At 48.5% G+C, this 15555-nt stretch overlaps 1 protein-coding gene across 10 annotated transcripts in view; it reads left to right on the top strand.

Moving 5' to 3' along the window:
* MSI2 (musashi RNA binding protein 2) overlaps nucleotides 1-15555 on the top strand; it is a 262947-nt gene that overhangs the window by 156854 nt on the left and 90538 nt on the right. For all 10 annotated transcript variants that reach the window (XM_064468097.1, XM_064468093.1, XM_064468099.1 and 7 more), the window contains exon 7: nucleotides 372-420. In XM_064468097.1, the coding sequence (XP_064324167.1) occupies nucleotides 372-420 (49 nt within the window). The remainder of the gene's footprint in view (nucleotides 1-371; nucleotides 421-15555) is intronic.

Here is a 15555-nt window from a genome sequence, read left to right as displayed (position 1 = left end):
CCGATTCCTCTCTTGACCCTTCCTTATCTCCCTGCAAAATGGAAAAAGGCTGAGATGTGAGACACAGACAGGGAAGGGACCGATGAGAGGTGGAAGAGCTCCTTAGATATTTGGCTTTTTATGGCAACAGAACTTTTAATGTTTGCTTTTCCTCTTTAGGATCAAATGTCAGCTAGGACAGGGGTTGAAAGCAGCAGATTTCCAAAAGAAAGAGCTGACTCTGAGCAAAAGCAGGGAAATCTGATGCATCGTTTGTACCCGAGCTGAGGCTGCTCCTGCCTTTGTCTCCCCTTCCCAGTCTGTCTGTTGTGTCCTTGCGAACCGTGCAGCTGGTTTGTTAAAGCACGCATCTCCCCTCTTCTGTCTTGCAGGTAGAGGACGCCATGCTTATGTTTGACAAGACGACCAACAGGCATAGAGGTAAGAGAGAACGGGAGCTCAGACATTTTGTGACAGCCTATGCATGGTGAGCACAGCCAAAAATCAGTGTCAACATGACGACCCAGTGGCTAAATCCAGCGGTGCTAAATCAGCAGAGCCATTTGTGTTTGAGACAGCTCCCTCTGTCCTGCAGGTGTTGCAGAGGAAGGGCGGTTTGGCATGTAATGCCACATGCCATGTGGATGTCCTTATTAGAGATTATTTTTCTGGTCAGTCTAATAACTTATCCTTGGGACGACCATTGTCAGGCTCTGTGGCATCCCTGGAGTTAGTAAAGCCCAGGGAGCTGTGTGCGGTGAGGCTGCAGGGAAGCAGAGGGTTTGTACCAAGGCGGCTAGCATTAGATTAAGCTGGGCATAAGGCCAGTTAAGCTGAGATACCAGAAAATTAAGGTGCTAAACCCCTCCACTGGGGTTTCACGCATGCTGGAGTTTTGAAGCTGAGGACTGCTCATCCTCTGGTGATGGTAGCTTAGAAATTAGCAGGATCTCCAGAAGAGGAATTTCCCTCCATGTATTTCACAAGAGAGACAAGGTTTCATCATTGCTTGTACAGCTCTGTGAAAATGAGCTGAGGATTATTTTCAATCTTATGGCTGTTCCTTTCTGTGGGAATAAATGATGCTCCTCCATCTCTCAGCGAGTGGTTCACGTTATCACTGCAGCAGAGATGCTGAGCTCCAGGCAGAGAGCAGCCTGGCAGCCACTCCATTCAGCTGCCTGGGGGTAAAATGTACCTGGGCTCTCACAGCGGCACCAGAAACTGCACTGGGGGCAGGCTTCGCGACCCACTTCCCTTCTCTCCGAATGAGATTGATTTTATGCCACCAGTCTCCTGCTTTAACACGGCGTGTGTTTGGAGGCAGCACAGGAAGCCAGCGCAGCTTGTGGCTTCTGCCCCCGTGCGACGGCGTGGACGTGTAGCCCCAAGGACTGTCATTTGCCCTTTGCACTCTGGACATTTGTTTCCTCTTTGGTGGGGCTTGATTGATACGGTTGTTGTCTCAGCCTCGAGCATGTCAGCTACTTGGAGTGCTGTATGTAGCCCGTTTGTTTAGGGAGGCTGCCAGGAGGGGTAAAGGAGCCTGCGCCTGGCCAGGCAGCGATGGAAACCCTGGGAAGGGGAGAGGGGAGCAGCCCAGAGTGCCCAGCCACCGCTGCCTCACCTCATCTTCATCTCCATGGCAGGGTCAGAAAACCTGACCTCCCAGCGCTGTCAGAATTATTCACTGCTCTGAGATTTGCCTTAACAAGCAACTTAGTGCATGTGGATGGCTGGGTGAGTCGGGCAAACCTCCAGGACAGCGTTCCCTCCCTCCAGCAGTTCCCTCCCAGGCGCCGATCCCTCTCTGAAGTGAGGGATCATAGTATCCTGGAAAATTCAGCAGCAGTGAGCGAAAGACTTGCTTGGAAAGATAAGCTCTTCAGAGCCAGAGAAGGCATGTGAACAGCCAGTGCCCATCAGTTTTGTAACAGGAATCAAGTGTTCAAAACTCTTATACAGTTTGGAAAGTTCAGCCCCTGATGACTTCCTTTTATATCCAGGGAATTTTCCACCCTTCTCTTTGCAACCACCCTTAAACAGGCCATAAATACCCTTCTCCATTCAGGATCTTGGCATGTTGTTTGTTGCATTTAAGAGCTGCGTTATGTGGTGCTTTTGTGCTGAGCGCAAGGGCCCCACGTCCCTGCTCTGACATGGTCTGCTGGCAGCTGGGCTCAAGGAGTACCGGGGGGCTTTGGTCCCAGCAAGGCGTGTACGCAGCAGATTGTCAGTGTTTCAGCGAGTCTTCTGCCTGCTTCTGCTTGCATTCCTTGTATTCTTCAAACTGTTTCTTAACCTGGCAAGTTTATACAGTGTGCATCAGATAGGCTGGCGATGCATGCTGGCGTTCACCTCCATGCCCTGTCCTTTTGAGGCTTTTGCAGCTTGATTTGCAGGTCCCTGACCTGCGGTTTCTTGTCTCTGCCATCCCCCTCCAAGGGCACAGGAGGTTGGAGGCATAGGGGGCTCCACGTGGACAGCTTGTCTTGGGGGACATCAGCCTGTCCTGCAGCACGACTGCAGCCCATCGGCAGGGCTGGGTGGCCCCAGCTCCAGAGACAGGAGGAGAAAGTCCCAAATCCTGGAGTTCTGTTCCCACTGAGGCTCTTGGCTGTGCCTGCAGTGAGCTCTGTTCCTGCCCACCAAACTCACTGGTGGTCTCTTCAAGAGCTTGTGCCTGCCCTGACTGGGCTCCATGGCCAGGGTAGGCGGGGAATTCTGCAAGGACATTAAAAATAGAGCACTGGTGTGTTAGTTCTTCCTGCAAGCAAGGCGCTCGTCTCTTCCCCGCATACCTCAAGGTGATCCCTCCTCTGTCCCCCGCCAGTGGCACTGTGCTGCTGTAAGCACTTTCCAAGGGGTGAGGGCACTGGGAAGTGTTGGTGGTTGTGCTCTGCTAGTGCTGAGCTCTGCTCTAACAGCTCTGGTTCAGCTTTTCTGTGCTCTTAGGGGAAGCTGGAAGAGCATGCAGGGGAGCAACGCTATCAGGTGTGAACCTGAGCGATAAGCCCCAGAGGATGGATTCCTCTTTCAAAAGCGTCTTTCCACTATCTTATCTGGAGAAAAGGTCTGTAACTGCTGAAGTTGAGGGCTGCAGATGGAGGGGGGCATCTTAGCTACCATGAAACCTTTTCTTTTTTTCCACAAAGGGCTTTTTCCCCATGATGTTTGAAGACAAGAGGCAATGAGTCTTCCTTTTTTCCCCCCTAGGAATTCTGTGAATTTATTTCATTGGTTCATTTTTTTATAGCCTGTTTTTTCTACATGCAAACCATAACATTTCTCTTTGCATCAGCATTCTTGTGTAAGCTCCTAGGTGAGATCTAAGCAAGGAGGAGCTAAGAGTCCAAAAGGACCAAAAGCATACTCCAAATGCTGTTAGGTAGGGGGGATGTTACCCTCACCTCTCATGTGCTCCACCAGAGTCCGGACCCCGGTCTGTCCTGCTTGCTTGTGCCATCCAGAGGGCAGGGTGGGCTGGAAACCCCCACCCCCGCTCCTGGCAAATAAGGGAGTTGTGTGGCACCTGGGAGGGTTAGCTCTGTTTGTGAGGCTGTAACCCAGGGAACAGGCTTACCCTTTTGTTGGGTGAAGGACAATGCTGCTTACCCACTGGCATTAGCCAAAATTCCTGTGAGTGGGTGAAGCCCGGCCAGCACCAAGGGGCTGCGCTGCTGCAGCTGGAGCAGCTGCCAGAGGGCCATGAAAGTCTGAGGTCTGGGTCTTTACCTCTGCCAAGTACAAGTGGAAGGAAGAAACAAGTGTAAAAGGCAGGGTAGAGAGTCATCTTCATCTTCACACTTGAATTTATCTTGTCTTTTCAGACATTTTTTCTTTCTCTGTACAGGTAGCTCCCCCTAATCAGGCTAATAAACTGGCTAGTGGGCTGTTGTGATGAAGCAAGTTCTGCTGCATCGATCGTTTATAAAATCACCCGAGATTTTACAAATTGTGACATTCTGATTGTGTTGGAAACATGTTTAAAATGCGGTAGCGTGCAGCAACAGTGTTAATGGCAATTCTTAAAACCATTTGCGGGTTGCAATCTGTATCTTCAAATTAGCCAAGGGAAAGAGAAATGGCAGATAAAATATCCGTTGTGGTTTACTGTAGTTAGTCTATGCCTAGAATAATCAACACAAGCAAGGGGAAGGAGAAGTATTAAAATTCACTCCCTACTGCTAGGAGGCGAGATAAATTTCCTTGCAAGCAAATTGAGAATATTTGTTGACATAATTCTGGCACGTGTGTGTTACTCGTGCGCGTGTATTCTGATAGCGTGTAACTCGCCCGCACGTGCAGCACTGGGCCAACACCGATTAGTTAGCGGAAATGCACAGATTTAACCAGGCATATTAAGATGGATTTTCAAAGCTGCTCATTGTTGAACAGTTTTATTAATACCTTGGGAAGGCTTGAAAACCCCACCCGAATTAAAACTTAATGCCTTGCCAATGAAGCCCATAACTTTTATAACATTAAAAATGTCATCAAGTTAACCATGTTGTTGCCTCTGCCAGTGTCGTCGTCTTTTTTAATGTCCAACTATTCCTGGGTCTTCTCTAAGGAAAATAAGACTCAGAGCTATTGCATTTCATACCTATCTGTCTAGCCATATTAATGGCAGGCTACAAAATCTGTGAGTATTTAATTGAAGGAGTGATTAATTTTTTGAGTATTATGGGTAAAACAATACCTAGCTTCACTGGGATGCTGTGTCTTCTTGCGAGGGTTCTCCTCCTAGCTTGGCCATTTAGCTGTGACAGTGGGCACGCAATGAACTAGCACTTCGAAGGCAAGTATCTCTGGGCCAGCTTAGTTAAGATGCCATTTCTTTTTAGAAAGAACGTGTTGCTAATCCGCTATTTCTGTACCCTGTCCTGTACCTTTGCGCTTCTGTACAGGGAGCAAAACCACACAGAGAAGCTCTTCAAACACTCTGGAAGATCACTTTCATCACTTCACTGCCTAAAATTTCATAGAGCTGAAAATCACTGGGTCACTCGTGACAGGATTTAGTAATTGGAAATTAAAAAAAGAGGGTGGTGTTATTTTGTTACCCTTGCAAAGTGCAGATAAAATCTGGAGTTCAGCATTAGTTATTGATCTTTTGGGGTTGGAGGGAGCCTGGCAAGATGATGATGTCCTTCTAACTTCATTACGGAAGGGAGCTCCAGAAAGCATACCAATTTGCTGCCAAGCACGTGGAACAGCAGGAGCTGGGCAGGGCGGCTGCCGTGCCCTTGTGCTTTGCCCGTGCTGGGCGATCCCCGAGCCCCAGCAGCAGGAGGCTTGTTGTTTGTATCCAGCAAAGCTGAGAAAAAACGCCATACGCGGCGGGCTGTGTAGCAGGAGGGAGGAAGGAAGGGTTAGATGAAAGTGACTGACCCGAGGGGTGCGGCAGTGGGGTCAGCCCTTCCCAGGCTGTACATTTTGTGGAAAGGAAAGTGCAGTGGCGTGGAGTGTCACCTGATAAATATGTTCGGCAACTCCCCTTTCTTTCTGTAACTCTTAAGCATGAGCATAGAGATAAGTCAAGAGAAGGTGGTCTTTTGGTTCGTTATTGTAATGGATGCTCTCGATCGCAGCCTGAGATGTTCACCAGCATGTACTTGTTTTGTGCTTGCCTGTAGCCATCAGCTTCTCCAGAAGCTGTCCATGGCACGCAGCACGACAGTCCCACGTCTTGAACTTGCAAAAAGACAAAGATTTTGAGTGATTGAATCCCCCAAGCTGTCATTGCTGGTTTTGAATATAATGCTGTATGTTTTTCAAAGCCATACAGTCCCCAGAGTTATTTTCATATCAATTAACTCTCTCTCACAGAGTTAGGAATGGCAGGGGAGAGAGGAGGGAACTGACAGCGTGTGCTTTGGACTTCTTTAATCTTAAAACTAAACAAAACTAAAGAAAGACAAGGCTGGCTGCGTGATACAAGCAATATCCTATGTGTTAGGGGTTAAAATATCTCCAAAAGACAGGCATTGATTGTGGCAGAGCTTTAAAAGTACTTGGATTTTTGCAGTTGTTGCAAACCTCCTGTTGCTTCCTGTGCCTGCGAGGAGGGTGCCTCGGGCAGGGGCCGGGCTGTCCTGGGCTGGGTGGCACGTCCGTGCGTGTGTGAGGGGCTGGATCACGCGGGAGCATCCGCTCAGCTCACAGGGCTGAGCCATCAGCCCAGCAGCTCCCCGGGGTGCTCTCTGACCGGGCTCCCCCCAGCCCCCGCAGCGCCCGTGGGCTGCTCGCTGTGCCCTCGAGTGGGGCACGCGGAGACTCGCAGCACCCTTGCGTGGTATCGCAGCAGCCTCCTCAGGGAGGTGCAGGAGCTCTGCAGCCATGTGGAGACCGCTGTGCCCGAGGTTTGGGTTTGATCTAAAACCTCAAAATTCCGACTGAAAGGTTTGTGCACCTCATACCACTGAGACCCCACGCAGGAGTGCAGGGTCTGCTACGTCCTTCCCATGGTCTCCACTCTTGGGGAGGAACATGAGGGTCGTGCTTCGTGTTTGCACCACCCCCATCCAGCAGATTTCAGTGCATAAAAGTAATTGTCCAGGTGGAAGCAGTTGGTGTAATGGTTGTATTTATTGGAAGAGACGGGAGTGATGTTATTAGTGAGATATCATCTGTGCCTCGGCGAAAGATGATGCTTTTCTTAAGAGAAAAATAGCCTTTTGTACTCTATCCGGCTGCCAAAACCTCAGTTTTGTAGTTGACCTCTGAAGTTATAATTTACATTTTTATAGATGAGGTATAAATATAATTAAGAGTCACTGCTATTATTTGTTTGTCATCAACTTCCTTAAGTAAGGCAAGGTCATGTGCATTTAAAAATATATCCCCAGGCAGTTTTGAGTAAAGAGTATTTAAATGTATAGAAATAATTGCCTAATTTGGTAATTTTCAGCATAGCTTTTCTTGGCAGCAGTCTGCCGATAGTACCAAGCACTTTGAGAACAGCTCTGAGGGAGCCTTTTGCTCACATAGTTTTGCTTCTAGAAGGATGGGGCTAAAGGGGGAGCTGCTGTTTGGCCATGTTTGACCCACAGGATTTTGGAAAAGCATCCACAAACACGGTGGCGGTATTTTTTTACAGCATAAAGTGCTTTAAGGGCTTTGGATGAAAAGTGTGACATAAGATATAAATGGAGGCAGTATTATTGTTATTGCTTTCCTAGATGAGACGGGCTTTTATTCCCGTGTCAGTTGTATCACTTCATAAATGGGACTCCGGAGAGTGCAGTTGTTTTGAGGGAAGCGCTCGCTCGGCTCGGCCTCACGGCTCCCTAGCTGGTGAAATTCATCCCAGGGACCTGGGGTTTGCAACACAGAGAGAGAGACTTTAACCCCTGATGCATAGAGACGCAGGGTGTTTATCTTCTGCCAAAGGCACAGAGGATCGGAGGGAGGAGTAGCTGCAAACAGAATTTTTTAGAGTGATTTTTTAAGCAAATATTTGCTTCAAAACTTCGCAAGGGCTGTGAAGATTCATTAGTTAATATTATTTACCATTTACAGACCTGTCAGTGAAAGTGGTGACGGCTGAGCGATAATACCATCAGTCATACCTATCTATTTAGACTGCAGCTATGACGTGCCATACTAATATTTTATATGTGTACAGTTTTAATATTGCATCCTTATTTATAAATATTCACGTCGTAAAGCACATTAACGGCTGCAACACTGGAGAGCGATAGTCGCGCCTCTCTGCTTCATGTTGTGAGTTCAGCTCCGTTCTGGGTGGATCCAAGGTAGGAGCTGGGATGGCTGCGGGTGGTGAGATGGAGCGCGGGGAAGGGGCTCATGGATTCGGCCCCGCTGTTGGGGCCGGGTGGCCACGTCCCTCCAGTTTCCCATTTGGCATCAATTTCTCCCCCTTAGCCTCTGCGACGGGCGGTGGGGACCGTGAGCGTTATCCCCCCAGGCAAGGGCGACAGCCACTGCCGGCGTGGTGGCTTTCGCGTGGTGGCACGCCAGTGGCCCCAAGCTCAACAGGCTTGTGCTGTTCCCTACTTTAGCGTTAATAAACACAAAACAAAACCGAAAAGCTGCCAATTCTTGGATCCGTCTCCCTTGTCTTTTAATTTCCTGGCCAGCACCTATTGCTGCTGCATCGGGGCACCTTACGTGAAGTGTAAAAATAGATGCATTCAAGCCAGTATGAGCCCTGCATCCCAGTACACTCTGTTTCAGAATAGCAAATAAGGCTCCTGGCCACGCTTTTCAAGGCGATTATTGAACGTCTTGGGTGGTTACAGTCATTCTGCCCCAGCCTCATGCTGGATAACGCCACCTGAGGCTTGGAATAATTGCCCAGCTATGTACTGTCTGTCACACCTTATTGCTTAATTTTATACCAGTAATGAAAATTACATCCAGAGGAGGAGGAAGAGTGAACAGCTGCAGTGGCCGGGACGCATCGAAGGAATAGATGTGTGCAAATGCTTTCTCTAAAGAACGGGAGAGGCTCGGCTTGCCAGCAGCACTCCGGAGATGGCTTGACATTTTTATTTTCTTGTTTAACAAACAAATGCAATAATAATAATAAGAAAAAAAATCCGCCGAACCTCCAGTAAAGGTTGCAAATACAGCCCAGCAATTAGTTTGGAAGTCTCCAGTTACATAATCAGACTTTAAGGTAAATATCAACTTAGAAGTATGTTGTAAAGGACAGTAGGTTTGTAAAACGCATTTGTATCTTGTCTTCGTAGCTAGCGTGTACACAAATTATTTAGTTGCCTCTCCCCGGAGGGAGAGCCCTACACAGCCAGACCTTTTTGACCTTCTTAATTTATCCAACCACCTTTCAATTACTCCTAATACAGGTAGCAACAAGAGGAAATGTCGACTGAAAGGCTCAGTCCTGGGCACTCTGCCTCTGCACCCTGTCTGCCACTGGCGGCGAGGTGAAGGCAGGCATCCCTGATGGCCGGCGCTGGGACACTGACAGCTCCGCAAAGTGGGTGTCAGGCGCTAACAAATGCGGGAGGCAACGTCCTCCTCTCATTCCCGTGATGGAAACAGCTGCAGGAAGGGAGGGTCAGAGCCAGAGCGTAAATCTTGTAGGAAGGAAAGGGTGTGCAGGGGGAAATTTAGGATTTTCTGTGGCACCTGCATGCAGAAGATACTAAATGGCTTTTCAAATATCAGTTAAGCTTTCTGGGATGCAATAAATTGTGGTTTTTCAGATCACGAGAGGCTGATATCCAGATGCCTTAGATGGAAAAGCAGACACATTGAAACACTGGAGATGGCAGCGTTAGTCCCGCAGAAGGTATCTGCGTGGTGTCCAGGGCAAGACATAGGCAGGACCGCGAGCAGAAAACCGGGTGTTTCCTTCCCATAGAAGTGCAGTTACCAGTCGCTGTCCTAAAAAGAAAAATCTTGCCACGCACTTAGTGCCGAACAGTATCAGTAACTTAATGCAATTGGCTACAGTCGTATTGCGGAGTGCAGAGTATATCAGCGGAGCCTTTCTCATCTGTCTGAAAGGTTCTTCAGGAAACATAAAGCAAGAGTTGTGCAAATATTTAAGAACTTTTTTTAAATTACAATAATGGTTCAGTTGCACTTGCAGAAGTCGGTATGCATGAGCTGTGCCAGGATGAGTGCTGGTGTTAGAAACAGGCAACGTAATCTTCTCAGTTGAAAAACTGTGTTGAGAAGCCAGTGAGGTCATTTTAGTCCGACTTCAGTTTGCCATATTTGTTGTCACTGCTGAGCAGCCAGTTTGAGTGACGGGTAAGTTAGCAAAAATCCTGATGATCTGTGAATGGAAAGAAACCCTAAATGCCATGAATAAGTTCTTGCTTATGAATCTACTCAGCTGATGAAACCCAAACCCTTTTGCTTCCCAGAATGCAGGAGAGAAGTGATTAGCAGGTAGTGCTTCGAGTCTTGTGGGACTATTTGAAAATGTTAATTGAGGAAAGGCCAGAAACAGGAGGAGAACAAAATGCAACATTTACATAGACAGGCAGTCTTAATACAACGAGCAGAATTAAAATCAGCATGGTGACCTTGAGAAAATAGGCAGCTACTCACAGCATGCCCGTGCCCAAAAATGTGATATGAAAATATTGAGACACACTGCACAGCTTTCACTCCCTGGTGTGTTGTTTTCTTTTCCCAGTGGATCGCTGAAAGCAGACTGGGTGAGTCCTCTCTGATATATGCATTTGGCGGCGATGTGCTTTTTATTTTTTTTTATATCTGTGCTTTATATCTGCTGGTTTTGATAATAAAGCTTTTAGAGCACTTTTACTGAAGGTGAGGAGGATGTTCCGAGCAACCTGGAGAGGCTGAGAGATGGTGAGCCAAAGCCTTGTGGTGTCCCAGAAAAGGGACCAGTTTGCCTGCCTGGGCCCAGTGCAGTCCCCAGAGTAAATCACCTCCGTCAGCTGCAACCTTGCATGTGCCCAGGACCTGGATGCTGCTGAAGCCTTTAATTTTACAAGCTCATAGCCATATATAAAGCCTCCTGGTGATCTGTTTCAGATAACACATCCCCTATGCCCAAAATCTTGAGATTCAGGAGAAATACGGGTTACACAAATGATGCTGGTAGCATAAGGAAGGGCTTTCACCCCCGAGCCTCCTGTTCAAGCAGGCTCTGCCGCGCCATCCCTCTCTGCCATCCCCGCCATCCCCAGCTGGGATTCTGGTTTTCTGGGTGTTTATTTTTAAGCGTTGGTAAATCAGATCGGGGATGCTGGTCCGAGCTGTAGGGTGCATCGGCGCAGGTACATGAACGTGAGCTCCTGCCTTGCTGACCGGGGCGGGTGTGCTCGAGCGAGTGGCTGACCCGGGCCCCTCTCTGTGCCCAGGGAGCCAGAAATTGCTCCCAGGGTCATTTTTGTGAGGCAAAAGCTTTGAGTGACTCTGCTTCTGAAGGAGGGCTTGGCAACGGGGTGTGTAAATGGAAACGTTGCTACCCTGCAATTAACAGTTTACAGCTCTTGCGTGGATACATTCCACCTAATCAATCCTCTTGTATTAACAAATTAGAAGCTGTTAAATTACTAGCTTAGATATGTAGAATGTGTGCTGCGGTAACACCCTGTCTGGGCTCAGGTCAGGTCTCGCAGAGCCTTCCTCGCTTCCCGCCTTCTGCCAGCTGCCATTTTACCCCTCTCCCCTCCTGCACACCCTCGCTGGCCAGCACGTTTGTCTGGGCAGGTAAAGGCAGGCGGCTGCCTCTGCCCCTTTGCTCTCTCGCTCCCTAGAGTGTTTGCAGCTTGATCTGCTCCGCATCCGTGATCCTCTTGCATCTGATTTTGGTGGCCACAGAGCCAGCATCGTTGCAGCTCCAGCCCCAGGATCTCGGTGTGCTGCAGAAGCCCAGGGCTGCGGGGGGAGGCAGCCGTCGGTGCCGGCAGTGATTTTGCATGGGAGGCTGTTCAGGATTTCACAGAGAAAAGTATTCTTGGAGAGTGGGCCAAGAAAGCCCATTGTTTTTCTCTGGTTTCCTCTGATATGGCTCTGGTTTTCTGCTGTGCCAGAGGAAGGCTCTGCGGGTGTTTGGTGCTCCCAGAGAGCCCGCTGACTTCTGTGAGTGGGAGAAAGTACGGGTCATTGCAGTTCTCTGCCGCCCCAGCATATCTGCTGGCTCTCCAGCCAGCGGGGACTGCCCTGTGTCACCATGGCGGTTGGCGGGTGGCGACCAGACACGTGCGCATCCTGACGCTCCTTGCACAGAGCCCTGCAGCACTCGGTGGCTCTTACCTGAACGCTCAGCTGCATCTGTGTATCCTGCATTTCAGGGGCTTTTCCACCGATGAGACAGAGAAAATTGGAAGCCCAGAACAACAGTTAGAGCTAAGTTCCTGCCCTGGAGATTGAACAAATAGGCGCTGCAAGGGCAAACATTTTGCTGCTGTAAATCGTTGGGTATCTGTAGGCTTTAATGAGCCCATGGCAAATAGCTGCGAGCGAAGGACAGCGAGCCCTGACTCGCACTGATGGTATGAAGTGACGGCGTTGCGTTCGGCTCCCGCTTTGTTAGTAAGGAAAAGCACTGATCACTGGGCTGTACCTGAGCTCGGCTTTGCCCTTTGCTTTACTGGCTCCTTCCCACTTGGCTGAAAGGGGAAGGATTGATTTCTGTAACTCTGTCTTCACCCCCTCACCGGCAGCAAGGGAAGAACAAAATGTCTCTAAAAGTGATTTGTCCAACATTTCATCTTCCCCTTCTTTCCTCCCTTCAGATGAGAATCTTCGACCTCACCTCCCCAAATATACGGAGGTGCAGAGTTTGCGGTGGCGAGCGCAGCCTCCTGGGGCGCGCAGGCTGTGTGGAGTGATGCCGTGTGGGTTGTGTCATGGGGAGCTCGCACGGGGTCTGCGCCGTTTTGCATCAGTGACCTCTTACCTCAATAGCGGTTTTCCCAAAACGTTAAGTTTTGACTGAAGATTCCTTTAATTAGGTTGATTAATATGTACTGGCAAGGAGTGATTTTGCTTATTCTGTATGTTTTTTGTATATATAAGCTGAAGTAGGAACATCTGGCACTTTTTTTGCTGGATCTGAGAGAATAAGTAAGTTGAAAAACATCTTCTTGCAGAAAGCTGCAGGTCAGCGGATTTGGGTTGTGTTTTTTTTTCTTCTTAATTTATTGAGTGTTTTCTGGACCAGAAAGAGTACCTTCAGCTAATGTAGTAATTCGCAGATTGTCCTCCATTTTAAAACGCCTATCCGTGCTAACAGCTTCATCATTTCTCCTCTCTGGAAGAAGACCAGGAGCAAACAGATACAATACTACTATCCCTACACAGCCCTTCCTGAGTGATTTCAAAGCTCTTTGCAGGCATGTAGTGAACTAAGCCTTGCAGTGTCCCGGTGAAGCTGGTAAGGTGTGGGGATCGCGGGCGCGGGGCGGTGATCTCACTCGCCCGTGGCTCCGGTCAGCGCTGAGCATGAATCTGGCTCCGTGGCTTGCGCTTTGACTGCGGCACCATCTCTCCGTATATACACTTAGGGGGACCATCGCCAGCCCTGGTGTAAGTCATTTGAGAGTGTGTGTTGACTTCCATTGCAGCGAGGCTCTGGCAGTGGAAACTGTCCCCCTCATCCATTGCACGAGTCGCACGTGAACATGTGTTGAGCAGCGCACTCAAAATTAGGGCAGGATCCGTAGGGAGGAATCTGGCAAGAGAATAAGCTTTAAGCATCATTGTAGCAACAAATATTCCCTCATCGGCTCGCAGGAAGTTCGGATGAGCTAATATCATGCAGAGGTATTGGAGGCAGGTTTGGCTTTTGCCAATTTCTCTGTTTCTGCACGCCTTTTTCATCCGTTTAGATCTCTGCTCTCAATGCCAGCCTGTCCCTGGAGCGGAGGGCTTGCTTCCCTCCTGCTGCAAGCTCCATCCTGTGGGCACAAAGTAGTAATAATATTTGTTTTCCTCCAGTTGCTGGAACTCCCCTGCAGTTGCAGGAAAACAAAACTAAAAAATCAGATGGCAAAAGTGCAGATTTGTTTCCTTGCACATCAGCAGCTCGTTCTCACCCTCCCAGTGGTGCCGCACAGGTTTTTTCCTGGCCATTTGGCTTAATTTCGCTTTGTCCCTCGCAGGGCAAGAGCACAAAGTGCTTGTTCTGTACCTGGCCCTGGGGTTCGGGAGGGCTCAGAAGCAGCACGTGGGTGGTGGGAGATGGAGGTGGGCTAATAACCTGCCTGGCTGCTCGGGGAAGGAGCAGCTGCGAAGGGAAGATGGGAGCAGCTGTGGGTACGAAATTAGTCATTCTATGAAGAAATGGATTTGATAAATAATAAAACAGTGGTATTAACAACAGATGCTTTCCAGGTCAGGTGACTTTGATAAAAGCACCCAACAGCCGTGGGTAATGGTATGAAAAATATGTATCTATATTTATAGATCTATCTATATGAAAAGGCATATAAATAAGCACATGTTTGTGTATAGACGCGTGTGTGTACATGCTCACATATAAATGTACTTGGCATTTTATTTCTGTTTTAAAATGACAGTGAAAGTGTTGCTGCTCCCGTTCTTCAGAGGCTTTGAGACTTGCCAAGAAAACCTGAAATCTGATCAATGTCTCCCGAATCTGGTGCGCTCCCTCCCCTCCTCTTCTCAGTGCTGGTTCCATTTGTTTTTATATTCATACCTTTTCATTTTGATAACTGTTTTGATTTGTAAAATACTATGCCTTATACAATGTTTCCTTTATGATGATTTAGTATGCGCTTCTTATCTTTCACCTTAAATCTTTGATAAGTGCATTTTAAAAATGAAATTGCTACCTGACACCATTATACACTCCTGGCTGACTGCCACTGGAGACGGGAGCTGCTGAGGAGGAGAGGGGCTTTGAAAAGCCTTCCCGAGCAGTGTGAAGGGCGCGGGAGCTGGGCTGGGTTGCAGGTAGGATGGAGGAGGCTGAGGAAGGGGAGGAAGCCCAGCGGGACGGGCCTCTGCCTTCTGCAGCTGGGGTCCTCTCCTCGCCCAGCCCGGCTGTTGCCTTTGAACCGCCCTGGTCGCGGCAGCCCCCACAGCAGGGACCTCCATGACCCCATTGCGTTCATCGCGGCGTGGTGAGCGCCGCGCTTTTGCAGGGGTGGACATTTTAGCAGGGGTCGGTACCAGCCCTGTCCGAGCAATGCCGACAGTCGCTGAATGTTTCCCTCTCTTTCCTTCCTGCTAAATTGCTTATTAGTCTAATTGACTGTCATCGCCGCGGCGGTGGAAGCAGAGGGGGCACGTCAGGGGAGAGGCAGGAGGGTGACTCGGCGGTAGGGTCAGTTTGTTTTTCCTTCAAAGCCCTAAAAGCAAACCTTGGGATCGTGATGCTTTTACAGGGCGACCCAACATTGCCTGCAAGTTTCCAGCACGTCCAAGTAATTGAAATGTTTTTGGATTGTTGGTTGTGCCTGCTGAATGTGATTTATCAGGGGAAGGCATCAGCAGTGGGAATATCAGTAAATAGAACTGTCTGACATGGCAGGTCATTTTTATTTTAATATAGTAGATTTAATGAACTCTTGTCTTTATAATTCATGGTACTTGCCGAATGCATCCATTTCCCCTCCATAATGACGTTAGTTACAGATCTATCCTTCGTTAGAGGCTTTATTATGGCTGGTGAACTTAAGTCTCTCTGAGTCGCAGTGATATGTTCCCGAAGTGCAAAGGGTTATCTAATGAATCGTTGCCTTTTACATTCGATACTATTAGTAATAAACGTAGCCAAAAACTTCCCTGACTAATTCATACATTATTAATTATTATTATTATTATTATTATTATTGAATCTCTTGAAAGGTCATTTGCAAAGACCTGTGGTGTGTGTTTTCCCGGCTTACTGGGGGCACGTTTATCGGCTGTTACTGCCGTGACGCCTCTCCGGTAGTTTGTGCGTGTTCGAGTGTGCTTAGGTGAGAGCCGATAGCGCACCCCAAATCTGCTGTCAAGTAATTTAATAGCATTTGTGTCCGGCCTAACCCAATCTATCTCACCTCGCAAGAAGGAAAAAAATAATCCTGCATCAGAATTACTGCTTTTGGAACTGTCTTGTCTCTTTTGAGTAGGAACTGGAGACAACTA

The sequence above is a fragment of the Phalacrocorax carbo genome, chromosome 17 (genome assembly GCF_963921805.1).
Source record: "Phalacrocorax carbo chromosome 17, bPhaCar2.1, whole genome shotgun sequence".
Classification (NCBI taxonomy): domain Eukaryota; kingdom Metazoa; phylum Chordata; class Aves; order Suliformes; family Phalacrocoracidae; genus Phalacrocorax; species Phalacrocorax carbo.
This window is presented reverse-complemented; position numbering and strand designations above follow the sequence as displayed.